This window comes from Mustela nivalis, assembly GCF_964662115.1.
Source record: "Mustela nivalis genome assembly, chromosome: 1".
NCBI lineage: Eukaryota > Metazoa > Chordata > Mammalia > Carnivora > Mustelidae > Mustela > Mustela nivalis.
In genome coordinates, this window is record NC_139020.1 from 206,171,559 (window position 1) to 206,187,063 (window position 15,505).

Below are 15,505 nucleotides of genomic sequence, written 5' to 3' on the forward strand. Positions count from 1 at the left end.
ATCTTCAAGACAATAGGAAAATCTGACTTCTTTTTACAAACTAGGCGCTGTCGCTTGGGTTTGGCTCAGGTCTCGAGCTCATGGGTCATGGGTCCAGCCTCCGGCGCCCTCCTCTGGCGGAGCTCTGCGATCAGCTTGGAGGCTTCTTGAAAGATTCTAGCCCTCTGTTCCTCCCCCCAACTCGCCCTCGAGGTCTCTCTTGCAAATAAATAAATAAATAAATCTTTCTTTTTTTTCTTTTTTTTTTAGTAAAAACTAGTGTGTTTGGGATATAGTATAGATAATACATACACATAGGAGTTCAAATGGAGGGAAACTCAACCCATCACTAAATCTTCACAGAAATAGCCACTGTAACCATTTCCCGATATTCTTTGTATATCAAGCACATGTGTGTATTATCTCTTTCAATAAATACAGCTACAGCATAGGTTGATTGCTACATGCTAAATGCTAGGATTACAAAGTGCCTTCCTGCCAGTATGTTCCAAGTGGAGAATTGGAGGAGAGCTATGGAGAGAGAGAGTTGAGGTTGATCCATTCCAGGAAAACTAATTCAACACGTTGTAGGATGTGCTTTGTTACCAGAATTTTAAAAAAAACTATTAAGGCGATATGGAGGAGAAATCAAGAAATTTGGTGTGGTTGAAAGTGGTTCTTGAAGCAAATGGATAAAGAAGCTGTGATTCAATGGAGTATTACTCAGCCATCAGAAAGGATGAATACCCAATTTTTGCATCAACATGGAGGGGACTGGAGGAGATGATGCTGAGTGAAGTAAGTCAAGCAGAGAAAGTCAGTTACATGGTTTCACTTACTTGTGGAACATAAGGAATAGCATGGAAGACATTAGGAGAAGGAAAGGGATACTGAAGGGGGGAAATGGAAGGAGTAGCCCAACTATGAGAGATTATGGACTCTGAGAAACAAACTGAAGGTTTTAGAGGGGAAGGAAGTGGGGGATGGGTGAGCCTGGTGGTGGGTATTAAGGAGAGCAGGTATTTGCATGGAGCACTGGGGGTTGTACACAAACAATAAACCATGGAACACTACATCAAAAACTAATGATGTGGGGAACCTGGGTGGCTCAGTGGGTTAAAGCCTCTACCTTTGGCTCAGGTCATGATCTCAGGGTCCTGGGATGGAGCCCCACATCCAGCTCTCTGCTCAGCGGGGAGCCTGATTCCCCTTCTCTCTGCCTGTCTCTCTGCCAACTTGTGATCTCTGTCAAAAAAAAACTTTAAAATCTTAAAAAAAAAATGATGTACTGTATGGTGACTAACATAAATAAATATAATTTTTATGTAAAATTTTAAAAAAGAATAATGTATTAATATTGGCTCACTGTCAAATGTGCCATATTAATGTAAGATATTGAGAATGAGGGAAACTCTGTGCATGTGTGTGTAGGAGGTATATGGAACTCTCTATGCTATCGGCTGCATTTCTCAATACATCCAAAAATGTTCTTAAAAATAAAGCCTATTTAAAAAAAAAAAAGAAAGAAAGAAAGAAAGTAGGTCTTGAAGGATGAATATCAAGCCATGGAGAATTGTTCTAGGAAATGTTGCAAGTGCGGATATAGTGTAAGAAGAACACAGAAACATAGGGGAAATACACATTCTGGGAACACTGAGGAATGAGTTACGCCTAGAAATTAAGGGTATGTGTGTGTTATTGTCACAAACAGACAAATAGATCCAAGAGACAAAACAGCTCAGAAGCAGACTCAAGCATATGTGGACATTCATATGTGTTAGTATTTCAAGTCAATGGGGAAAGGAATCTGTTTAGACAATTGGCTACAGGATTAAGTTATTAGATCACTATTTCACATCATTCACAAATAATTTCTTTATATTCTACATTTTCCAGGTTTTCACTATGATCTACTCAGTAGGCTTACTATAGAAACTCGAGGCTTTCAGCTCTAGGTAATTGTTTAATATTATTTCCTTGAATAATAGCCTGCTTTCTGTTTGGTTTTTTTGTTGTTTGTTTCTTTCTTTCCCAAATTCCTTAAACTATGTTTTTGGTCTCCTTTCTTGCAGATTATCACCACTTTATATCTTATCCTTCTATTGAATTTTTATGTTGGCTGCCATCATTTTAATTTCTTTTTTTCATATTTAATTTTTTTTCAGCGTTCCAAGATTCATGGTTTATGCACCACACCCAGTGCTCCATGAAATACATGCCCTCCTTAATACCCACCAGCAGGCTCATCCATCCCCCCACCTGCCTCCCCTTCAAAACCCTCAGTTTGTTTCTCTGAGTCCACAGTCTCTCATGTTTCATCTCCCCCTCCGGTTTCCCCCAATTCACTTTTCCTTTCTTTCCCCCTAATGTCTTCCATGTTATTCCTTATGCTCCACAAGTAACTGAAACCATATGATAATTGACTTTCTCTGTTTCACTTATTTCACTCAGCATAATCTCCTCTAGTCCCATCCATGTTGATACAAAAGTTGGGTATTCATCCTTTCTGATGGAGGCATAATATTTCATTGTATATATGGACCACATCTTCTTCATCCATTTATCTGTTGAAAGGCATGTTGGCTCTTTCCACAATTTGATGACTGTGGCCATTGCTGCTACAAACACTGGAGTCCATATGGCCCTTCCTTTCACTACATCTGTATCTTAGGGGTAAATACCCAGTAGTGCAATGGCAGGGTCATAGGGTAGCTTTATTTTTAATTTTTTGAGGAATCTCCACACTGTTCTCCAAAGTGGCTGCACCAACTTACATTCCCACCAACAGTGTAAGAGGGTTCCCTTTTCTCCACATCCTCTCCATAATTTTAATCTCTTAAAGTTCTTCTTTATTCTCTGAAGATTCCCTTTTTCCCCAACTATTCTGGTTTAATCTTTTTGAAAATACAAATTAAAAGTATGTTTAAGAATTCCCTTTGTTCCCAGTATGGAGATTCCTCAGAAAGTTGAAAATAGAGCTATCCTACAACCAAGCAATTGCATTACTAGGTATTTACCCTAAAGATACAAATGTAGTGATCAGAAGGGGCATGTGCACCCAAATGTTTATAGCAGCAATGTCCACAATAGCCAAACTATGGAAAGAGCCTAGATGCCCAGCAACAGATGAATGGATAAAGAAGATATGGTCCATATATACAATGGAATATTACTCAACCATCAGAAAGGATGAATACCAGCCTTTGTGTCAACATGGACGGGACTGAAATAAGTCAAGCAGAGAAAGTCAATTATCATATGGCTTCAGTTAATTGTGGAGCATAAGGAATGACATGGAATACATTAGGAGAAGGAAAGGAAAAGTGAATTGGGGGAAACCAGAGGGGGAGACAAAACATGAGAGACTGTGGACTCGGAGAAACAAACAGGGTTTTGGAGGGGAAGCGGTAGGAGGATGGATGAGCCTGGTGGTGCGTATTAAGGAGGGCATGTATTGTATGGAGTACTGGGTGTGGTACATAAACAATGAATCTTGGAACACTGAAAAATTTTTTAAAAGAATGAACAGATGAATGGATAAAGAAGATGTGATACACACACACACACACACACACACACACAATGGAATACTATGCAGCCATCAAAAAAACCAAACTTGTCATTTGCAATGATGTGGATGGAACTGGAGGGTATTATGCTAAGTAAAATAAGTCAATCAGAAAAAGACAATTATCATATGATCTCACTGATATGAGGAATTTGAGAAACAAGAAGACAGTGTCATAGGGGAAGAGAGGGAAAAATGAAACAAGATGAAACCAAAGAGAGAGAGACAAACCATAAGAGACTTTTAATCTCAGGAACAAACTGAGGGTTGCTGGAGGGGAGGGGGGTGGGAAGGATGGGGTGGCTGGGTGATGGACATTGGGGAGGGTATGTGCTATGGTGAGTGCTGTGAATTGTGTAAGACACAATTGTGAATCACAAACCTGTACCCCTGAAACAAATAATACATTATATGTTAATTTTTTTTAAAGTTCTCTTTGTTCCCAGAATTAGTTTGGGTACTATGGAATCTCCATAATGCTCACATTGTCAAAATTGGGAATCCATTGAGGTTGTGAATTTATCTGCAGCCGTAATTCTGCTGTCTGCAAAATTAAATTTTGAGATTAATTTTAGAGTTATTTCAAACTTGAGGCTATAAGAAATAAGAGAATATTTTAGTAAAGTAATACAAAGGCCCAGTGACTTGAGCAAATATTTTAGGACTTTGAGTTTGCCATGTTTTTAAGGTCCATGTTACATACAGAAGGAGCAAACTGACCCGGTAGTCCTCAAACTCATCACATTCTTCTTGCTCTTCAATGTCAGTGGCCACTTCCCCACACTTTCAGTGGCCGCTCCTTCCAGCTGACCAGAGATTATTATTTAACTGTTTCACAGCGACCAACACCCCACCCCTTAACACTATTTGGATTTTCACTGCCTTTAGAGCCCTCAGCAGACCGCACTGACCAATCCCCAATTACCATTTCATTGAAGATCTGTGGTCTGCAACCACTCCTGGTAATACTTTCTATTTCAGTGAGGGTTCTTAGTTTCAAAAAAAGAAAAAAATAGAAATGCACTCCAAATACCTTCATGCTAACCATGAATTTATTAATGGATATGAATAGCTCAGAGACTCCAGGAGTTCACGTAAACAGGATTAGAGCCCAAAATGAAAGTTCAGACATAATGTAGAGAAAACCCTGTCAGCGCTCCTGGGCACCGCGATACCCATTTGTACTGTTTGAGACTCTACCTGCTGTAGAAATCAAGAATACAGATGGGACACATGAAACTCATCAGGTGTGTTAAGCATAGATAGGTTACTAGCGACCAAGTAGCCTATAGGACACAGGTAAAATTCATAAGCTATGTTAAATTAAAGTGAGTAAGCAGATCGTGTGTGTGTTCGACATAGAACGGAAAGGTTGAGAGGTACCTGATAATCAGATTCACTGCATATATACAAAGCATACAAAGCCTTCATTGTCCATGCGGTCTTCATTCAGCCACCCATCAGGAACACCAATTTGGACCCACATGTCTTGTGCCCAAAAAACACCATGGCCACTCAGCAGGCTACTTGGCAAGCTATGATTATGGGGAAGGGAAGGGTACTGTCCCCTGCATCTCTCCAATAAAGTATATGTCATCCGTCCTTCTGTGTGGGGACTGCTGGCTCAAACCTCAGCTCTGTCCTCAAAATCACACTGGCAGCAGGGAAACCTGACATGAAGAGAAAGAGACACGACCTATGAACATTCTGTACCATAAGATTCAGCATGATCTCTCTGCTGGCACCCTAAATGTGCTAACTTCATCTCTCCTCTTGTTTCTCACTGTGTGTTTTTGTTTATGTTTTTAGAGAGAGAGAGTGTGTGTGTGTGTGTGTGTGTGTGTGCACAAGAGCAAGCAGGGTGGGGGCAGAAGGAGAGAGAATCTTAAGCAGGCTCCATGCTGGTCATGATTCAGGGCTCTGGCTCACGATCCTGAGATCATGACCTGAGCTGAAATCAAGATTCAGACGCTAACCAAATGAGCCACCCAGGCCCACCTCACACCTTATTTTAAATTATTTGGTAAACCATGTAATTTAAGCATTTCAGTTTGGTCCTTGAGCCTTTGGAGTCTGTGACCTCCAGTATAGCTTGATGCCGCGGGAGGCTGTCATGGCATTAAGGCAATTTCCCACAGACACAGACACCACAGCCCGTAAACTGATGTGGCCGACCCTGGGTGCCAGATGCTAACTCTTGATTGTCTGGCAATGGTGTCCCTGGAAATCCTTGTGTGGCTGCTGCTACCCTCGCTGGAATTCCTGCTCTAGGCACTGCTGGATTGGGATCCAGGTGGGGTTGCATCTGTTTGGTGGAGCCTAGACCTTTGCTACAAGAGCATTAGGAAAGGTAAGATCTGACTTCTAGAGTAAGAAGCACAGACAGTGATAAGAGGAGGTAGGGACTCAAAGAGAGACAAATATTCTCTACAGCTGATCTGGTCTGCCATTCTTCTCTCTACATATATGCAGACAGGGAGAAATTATGGGAATCTTCCCACCAGTATTAAACCTGGTTGTTTCTGGAAGGTGAGCTTTTCTTATTTGTTTTTGTCTTGACTATATTACAGTGGTCATCTCTCATCTGCAGAGGATAGATCCCAAACCCCCAATGGAAGTCTGAACCCACAGACAGTACTGAACCCTATATATACTATGTTTTTTCCTATACATACATACCTGTGATAAAGTTTTGTTTGGAAATCAGGCACAGTAAGAGGTGAACAACAACAACTAACAATAAAATAATACAATAATACAATTATAACAGTATACCGTAATGAAAGTTGGGTGAATGTGGTCTCGCTCTCAAAATATCTTGTGGTACTGTGCTCACCCTTCTTCTTCTGATGATGAAGTGAGATGACAAAATGCAATGCAGCGAGATGAAGTGAGGCAAAATGACGTAGGCACTGAGATTTAGCATGAGGCTGCTATTGATCTCGTCCAGACCTTGGGCAATGAAACCATGGAAAGGGAAACCACAGACAAGAGTGGACTACTGTACTAGGGAGGTTTCGTATAAGACCTAAAATTAAGGCCCAGTATTATGTGCTGCCTTGATATCTGGGGGAAACTGCGATGGCCTTGAATGACCTAACCATGGGTTTGCCTCCCCACTCTACTCCCTTGGAAAAGATCTGCTATGCAAACAACCCTCCTTATCATGGGGAACAGATGCAATCCCTGTTCATTCCTGAGTATCAGGCTTTGGTGCTCTGCCAGCCTGCAGAATGCTGCAAACCAACCAACCACACCTTCCTGATGAGGGGGTGGGGGACCAGGAGGCATTGCTCTCTCTTGTTACTACAAAGCCTGCCTTCCACAGCTCCTGGCTATTCACTCTGTTCCCAAGGGCAACCCTAAGGGGTCCCGTGTGGCATGTGGCATCCTTCTCCCCTGAACTATGAATATATGTGGTGAATATATCTGTGGATCTCATCTAGTCTCATCAGTCTGGTGTCTGATGTCATGTGTTCAACTGTTCCCACAACTGTTGGGCAGGAATCCCTCCCTCAGCAGAGAGGTGAAGAAGAGGCCATCAAAGCAGGGGAGAATATAAATCATAAATCTTCTTAAAGCACCACTGGATTGGGAGGGAGACAAACCATAAGTGACTCTTAATCTCACAAAACAAACTGAGGGTTGCTGGGGGGAGTGGGGTTGGGAGAAGGGGGTGGGATTATGGACATTGGGGAGGGTATGTGCTTTGGTGAGTGCTGTGAAGTGTGTAAACCTGGTGATTCACAGATTTGTACCCCTGGGGATAAAAATATATGTTTATAAAAAATAAAAAATTAAAAAATATTTTTTTAAAAAAAAACACCATTGGGACAGACTAATTAGCATTTAAAATGTGCTTACCCTTTGACCCAGTTCCAGTGAGTTGTCCATAGAAATATTTACACATAAACATAAGACCGTGCATGGCAACAGGTTTTGTTATAAAGTAAAAATAGAAGCAGTCTACATGTGCATCAGTAAGGGCTAAAAAAGTAACTGGTGAAGTCATTAAAGTTGAAGTGGTAAAACAATACTGAATGATGCAGAAATAATTTCACTATATATTGTACAGCAGCTACTCAGTGTTATGAATTAATAATGCAGCAACATCCTTATTTTTCTCCCATGGCATTTATCTATTCACAAACTTGTCTTGCACCAACTCGCTGATTATATTCCCTTGAACTATTTCCATAAAAATGTATTTCTTAAGAAATAAAGGGAAGAAAATCACATTTTGTTAATGCCATGGATGTATTTTTTTCCCTGAAGAGTAGATGGGTTGGCAGGATTTTAAATGTGAGAAAATTAAGATTGAGTAAAATTAATCAATCTGACATGAAATCACCAAACACAGAGAAGGTATATCTCAAATATTTGTTGGATGGATGGATGGATGGATAGATGGATGAATAAATGTGAAGACCAAGTTCCTAACCCCCATTTCCATGTGCCTATTACTAAATTTAGCTTATTAATTCAATAAGTATCTTTGGGCCTGAATTCCCAAATGCAATAAGACTATAAAAGTGTATTTCTGAAACTAATTTTAAAAAAGAATATGATAGTATATGTAAGGTAACATAAAAGGGCCTGGTTAATAAATATCACTGTAGAAGGGGAGGGAGGTTGGGTGAGACAGGTGATGGGTATTGCATGTATCACATGGAGCACTGGATGTGGTGCCTAAACAATGAATTTTGGAACACTGAAAATTTTTTAATTTACTTTAATTTTAAAAATAAAAATATCACTCTAGTATTTGCCCCAGCTCCATATACCCTAAATGTTTAAATCTTCATTTTCAATCATGTTTTATAAACCAAGAATTTGCCATTACTTTGATTTTTTTTTTCCTTAGTTCTCCCAGAAGGTGGCAGTATGGTGTAAAGACTAAGTTCTGCATCTGGGTCCAGATAGAATTTAACCATCTTCATCATCATCGTCATTGTCAATAAAATTATATTGCTAAGGGATCTTGTTTGTGCTTTGGCATAATATTATTTTTATATATTGTTTCACTACAAAATCAGAAAGAGTTAGGAGGCTTGAATTATTTTTTCTGACTTTATGTAAGTGGCATAACCAAATAAGGGAGTTAGGTCAGGCCCCCTAGGCTTATCACTTACTGGGGACCGCTCTCAGGAGAGAAAGAATAAGGAGAGCAAGATAAGGCAGATGAAGGAGTTGAACAAAGATAAGGGTTGAGCTGCAGTCAAATATGAACCTGACCCCACGGAGAGCCCTACAGCAGGAGTGACACCCCAAAGATGCTCCTACTTAAAGACAACCCGAGGGATGAGGGTTATAACTTCAGTTCAGCAGCTTCAGTTCAATTAAAGGCAATTTTCTGGAGGAAGGAGCAGATATGAGTGGTCACAGCCAACTCAAAAAAGCTAGGGTCTGGGGACATAAAGAAAAATCCATTTGTTCTTTAGAGGAAATAAATACATTCACAGAATTAACAATATTTGTTTAAAAACACACAGACACACACACACTTAATGGGTGCCTGGGTGGCTCAGCCTAATGAGTGGCCACCTCTTGCCTTTGGCTCATATCATGATCTGGGGGTCCTGGGATGGAGCCCCATGTCAGCCTCGAGTCTGCTTATCTACCTTTTCCTCCCCCACACACACTCACTCGCCCTCTCTCGTTCAAATAAATAAATAAAACTTTTCAATCAATCAATCGGTAACACTTTCATGGAAATGATTTTATGGAAGAGGCCAGGAAACAAGATCTGGGTGAGGCACAAATGGCATCCTCCATAGGGATCTACACCAATGTTTGCATGAATTAAGCCCGACTAACTGTTTGCCATCCTAATCTTTGAGACTTCAGAGAATTAAGAATCAGAAAATTAAGGATAATGTATACACTTGTTCAATCCCTATGTTGTACAGCCCTGAAACTAATGTAACACTGAGTGTGAACTACACTCAAAAAAAAAAAAAAAACTTTTTAAAGAATAATGTGGAAGCTGCTCACTCCCAAGTTTATCATGCAATGATGCAGTGTGGCGTATGGGAACTCACTGTAATTTTGAGCTCTTTAAAATAAAGAGAAAGTCACGTTCATAGTGATGTTTGAGGCAGTAGGTATACATAACCCTGAGAAAGGTAGTAGTGGGCACAGCTGGTGTGGTGCTCTGCCCGGTTCCCATCCATCACACTGCCTGTCAGGCTCTGTCCCCCCCCCCACCCCAAGGGGCAGCCCACAGCCAGTGATTGACCCAGAGGATTAAAAAGCCTTCTCTGCAGAAAATTGGACAGCTATATGTAGAAGAATGAAACTCAACCATTCTCTTACCATACACGAAGATAAACTCAAAATGGATAAAAGACCTCAACATAAGACAGGAATCCATCAGAATCATAGAGGAGAACATAGGCAGTAACAGCCTATGTGGCTATATCAGCCACCGCAACTTCTTTCAAGATGTGTCTCCAAAGGCAAAGGGAGCAAAAGTGAAAATGAATTTTTGGGACTTCATCGAGATCAAAAGCTTCTGCACAGCAAAAGAAACAGTCAACAAAACAAAGAGGCAACCCATGGAATGGGAGAAGATATTTGCAAATGACAGTATAGACAAAAGGCATATCCAGGATCTATAAAGAACTCAAACTCAACACACAAAAAACAGATAATCATGTCAAAAAAATGGGAAGAAGACATGAACAGACACTTCTCCAATGAAGACATACAAATGGCTATCAGACACATGAAAAAATGTTCATCATCACGACCCATCAGGGACATTCAAATTAAAACCACATCTTACACCAGTTAGAATGGCCAAAATGAACAAGACAGGAAACAACATGTGTTGGAGGGGATGTGGAAAAAGGGGAATCCTCATACACTGTTGGTGGGAATGCAAGTTGGTGCAATCATTTTAGAGAGCAGTGTGAAGATTCCTTAAGAAATTAAAAATAGAGCTTCCCTATGACCCTGCAATTTCACTACTGGGTATTTACCCCAAAGATACAGATGGAGTGAAAAGAAGGGCCACCTGTAACCCAATGTTCATAGCAGAAATAGCCACGGTCACCAAACTGTGGAAAAAAACAAGATGCCCTTCAACGGACAAATGGATAAGGAAGATGTGGTCCATATACACTATGGAGTATTATGCCTCCATCAGAAAGGATGAATACCCAACTTCTGTATCAACATGGACGGGACTGAAAGAGATTATGCTGAGTGAAATAAGTCAAGCAGAGAGAGTCAATTATCACATGGTTTCACTTATTTGTGGAGCATAAGAAATAACATGGAGGAGATGGGGAGATGGAGAGGAGAAGGGAGTTGGGGTAAATTGGAAGGGGAGGTGAACCATGAGAGACTATGGACTCTGAAAAACAATCTGAGGGGTTTGAAGTGGCGGGGGGGTGGGAAGTCGGGGTACCAGGTGGTAGGTATTATAGAGGGCATGTATTGCATGGAGCACTGGGTGTGGTGCATAAACAATGAATTCTAGGACACTGAAAAGTAATTTAAAAAATCAAAAATTTAAAGAAAAAAAAAAGCCTTCCCTGCAGATGGACCAACTCCACGATGCACAGTCCAGAGCTTTCCTAAGGGATTAAGCTGAGATTATACTCTTGCTGAGACCGCCTCTTTATCTAGCTCCTTCCCCTGCCTATCCTGTTTCCTTAGTACCCTTCTTCCGAGAGCATACTCCTCCAGAATCTCAGGTGCATCCCAGCCTCTACTTTCCCCCCAACAAATTATGTGCATCCCAGTTCCTACCTCAGGATCTCCTTAAAGGCACCTGGCCTAAGACAGTCACGGTATGAAGAATTTTCTATCAATTAGTATAAGCTAAATTTAGCACGATTGTGAAGGTTTTCTGGGAGGAAATGCTTCTGGGTCTTGAGTAACAGGGAGGGGGACTTGCATTAGAGAAAGAAAGGGAACTCCAGGTAGAGGGAACATTGTGTGCAAAAAAAAAAAAGACTTATGAGAATGGGGATTTTTGTCTGTTTTGCCCACTGTTTTATCCCTTGTGCCTGGAATAGATCAGTGCTCTCTGGGGTTAGGGTGAAGAGTTACCTTGAGCCTGGATTCTGAGGTATGTAGATGCCTGGAGATTCCCACTGTTGAGAGTCAAGTTGCTGGCCTGCCACCCCCTCTAAAGTGCTAGTTCAGGAGAGTCAGGAACTTGAAGTCACTGAGGGCAGCCAGTCCTGAGAGTGGCTGATAACTCCCCTCCAGCCAGGTCTTTATGTCCACCCATTCATTAAATCAGTATTTATTGAGCATGTACTATGTGCCAGATGCTGTATGAGACACAGGGACTACAACAATGAATAAACCATGCAAAATTCCTTACCCTGTGGAGCAGCCATTCCACCAGGGCAGAGAAACAGCAAACAAAATAAATGAAATAAATAAGCAAATTGTTTTGTATATTAGAAGGTGGTGGGTACAATGAACAGAAATAACTAAGCAAAGTGAATGGAGGGTGTGTGAGAGAGAGAGAGATTGAAGGAGGCAGAGAGGACGGGGGAGAGGGAGAGAGGGAAATTTTGGACAGGGAGGTCAGAGGAGACCTCAGCAACAAGGGGACACTTAAGCAATGACTTGAAGTCAGCCAGGGAGCCATGTGGTTACATGCGGGAATCGGGAGGAAAGCATTTAGGGCACAACAAGTACAAAAGCCGAGGCAGGAGTATGTCTGGCTTGCTCGAGGAAAGGCCAAGGATGGGTGTGGCTCAATCAGAGAAAGCAGAGGGCAGGGTTGGGGAGACTGGGAGGAGATGAGGGCAAAGAGGTGACCCGGGCAGATGACATAGAGACTTATGGGCTATGGTGAGAACTTTGGCTTTTATTTTAAGTGAAATGGGAGTCAGGATAAATAAATAAATAAATAAATAACAAGTGACGTGGGAGTTATGAAGGCTTCCAGCAGAGGAGGAGCAATCTGACTTCGATTTAACAGGATCACATTTGCGTTGACCTCAGTAAAGCTTTATTAAACCTCACAGCCTGGCTGAGATGTGCCTGGAAGAAGCAGAGAGAGCTACTAAGCACATTTAGCCTGCAAACTATCCATGGGGCCGTGAGGCAAAGATGTGATGGCTTGGATTCACATTTCAGAAAGCTCTCCCAGCTTCAGGGTGAAGAATGGGGTAAAAGGACAACCAGTTAGGGGGCTATCAAAGTTATCCCAGATCAGAGATGCCTGAGGGACAGAGAAGTTGAGTGACCTTCCCAAAGTCACACAGTAATCAGTGGCAGAGCTTGAACCTGGTGGTCTGGCTCTAGAATCAACACTCTGTAATAGCATAGGTCTGGCCATTAGGTGGCACCACTTGTCTTTCTTGATCAACTCTCACCTCCCAACTATCATCACAATCCCAGAGGACCGCTAGGGGGAAAGAACAGGAAGCCCCACCACACAGCTGCTTGGCCATGGGGGACGGTGAGATGTTGAGAGCACAACAAACTTATTAAGCAGGACTTGTGGGCTTTACAACCCCAAAAGCCGGCAAATTCCTCCAAATGCCCCAACCACCTGGGGAAATCTGGGTGGTTTTTTTTTTTTCCTTGCTCATACACTTGCCTCCAAGTGTCTCTGGAGTTGACTCTACTTGCTATCTCCCCTTCTTCACCTCCCGTTCTCCCTCAGTCACCTCCATTCTGAACTGCTTTCATCATCATCTTCTCTACCACCTTGACCACTATTGTCACGGTCATCATCACCTCTACCACCTCATCACTGCCATCACCTCCACCATTTTTACTACCCTCATTGCCACCACTACCATCGCCGCCTTCATCATCACCACCAGAGCCACCAGCACAACTATCCCCACCACCACCATCACCTGCACCATCACCTCTACCAGCTTCACCGCCACCACCATCACCATCACCATCTCCACCACTTCCATCATTGTTATCTTTATCATCATCATCACCACCACCATCCAAACCACTGGAACTTCTCTTGATAAGAAGACAACCTCCCTACTGCTCTGTCCCATCAATATTTTTCTGTCTTAATTCAGTCTGGTCTCTTTCCTTTCCCTCCATGACACCAGAGTCTGCTCATTTTCCCCCATCTCTCTAGCCACTCTTGGCCTGTTCCCTCTACTTTCTGCTCCTCCATGCCCTGATTTCTAAATTACTTACCTAGGGCTCTCTTCTCACTCTACAATCTCTCCCTATATGATATCATCTAGTACTATAGCTACAATTACCAACTAGTGACCAGGAGGAAAGCTCTCTCTTTTGTGAACTAGACATATATGTAATGAATGTTGAAATCACAGTACCTCAAAATCAACTTACCCAAAACTTAATGCCATCTCTCCCCCAAAAACCTGCTTTTCCACCACGTTCCCTTTCTCTGTAGTTCTAGATAGAAAACAGATCCTGTCAATAATATTTGTCTTAATAAATATTTGTTGAAAGAGGGAAGGATTTAGATTTTTCTCCCAAATCCTGCAGTTGGTTTGGACTGACCCAAATAACCAAATAATTCATTACCCTCTACTGGGTCTACTTTGAGACTCTAGCCAGATCTGTTGAGGGTCATCTGCTAATGGGGTAAAAATAGCAACATTTGTGAAAAATGACTCCTCAGTATCTTTAGATACCAACAGAGATACCCTAAATTTTGACTTACCCAGCTCAAAACCACAAGGTTATTTAAGCTTTATTTTGACCCCAAAGTCATAACCACTCTGCAGACAATGCTCTGTAACTAAAAGGCCTTCCTTTTAGGACTGATTCTGTCACCCCAAAGGCAATCAACAGCAGCCATGAAAACCTACCATCAAGAAAGCATATGAAAACAAGTGCAGAAAACAGAAAATAAATAAAAAAACAAAAAAGCAGAACCATCAGTCTGATGGTGAAAGACAAGAACAAGTTCCCTTTTCTGATAGAAATGTCCTTAGTCAGCTAACCTATGTGCATCAATTCTCATAAGATTTCCTTGAGATGGAAAAGTGGTGAGTGTAAAGCAGTAAGGAACTTCAAGAGCTGGCCGGCAAGGTTTACCTGTGTGCAAGAATGCGAGGGCCATCACTCCTTCCAGGTATGTGTAACCTTGGGAATGACTGTACCCTAACCTACCTCCTATCAGTAGCTGTTAGTTCAATGATTAGCTGTCTTTTCCTTCTCTTTCTCCTGCTCAGCTTTAAACATTCTCTCTTTCCCCTGGGGCTGAGGCTTCCTTCCTCACCACCCTGTTCAAACTGTGCTGTCAAATATGCCTAAAATTTTCCTGATGGTCCAATCCAAGGAGTTGATCATCTTCATCTTCACAGGTTTTGTTTTCTAAGTAACATCCTTTTCTCCTTGATAATTCTGTGACCTAGCACTAGCACTGCACTATTTCTCTGCCTCTCTTGCCATTTCTTTTTTCCTCTGTCCTGTACCAAGAATATTAATATCATCCCCCTCTTAGGGATGAGAAAACTGGGGCACAGAGAGATTGTAGTGCCTGCTCAAGGGCACACAGAATACAAACCCAAACCGCCTGGCTCCAGATCTTTGCCATTATGCTCCTTCCTTCCACAGGATTCTGCTTAGGTCTCTTTGTCTGCTCCCTCTCCTAGAGAAAACTCTTGATCCTGTGGCTTTAATCGCCACCTCTGTGCAGATGGTTCTCCAACTCTGAAGTCCCGTCCATCCTGCTGGCTCCAGATCAAATAACAATATCAATAACCACAATATCAGCCTTACGTTTATTGAGGACATACTTCAGCCTAAAGTTGTTTTACCTTCATTATTGCACAACAGCTTCACATGAAAGATGCAAAATAGCATCACAGAGAGGTTGTAGGACTTGTTTAAAGTCTCACAGCTGTTAAGTTGCAGAGGCAGGTGATAGATCATAAAATCTATCAAAATAATATAAGCTTATTAAAGGCAAATGCCTTGTGCTCTCACCTTTGCAGGCTCTTCCATATCTTATATATAAGTCTGATATAGAAT

At 41.7% G+C, this 15,505-nt stretch overlaps 1 protein-coding gene across 1 annotated transcript in view; it reads left to right on the forward strand.

Moving 5' to 3' along the window:
* The first annotated feature begins 14,413 nt into the window (after positions 1-14,413).
* Positions 14,414-15,505, forward strand: part of ADGRE3 (adhesion G protein-coupled receptor E3) — a 49,970-nt gene continuing 48,878 nt past the window's right edge. The window contains exon 1 of the mRNA XM_082709440.1: positions 14,414-14,603. Coding sequence (XP_082565566.1) covers positions 14,579-14,603 — 25 coding nt within the window. The 5' untranslated portion in view covers positions 14,414-14,578. The remainder of the gene's footprint in view (positions 14,604-15,505) is intronic.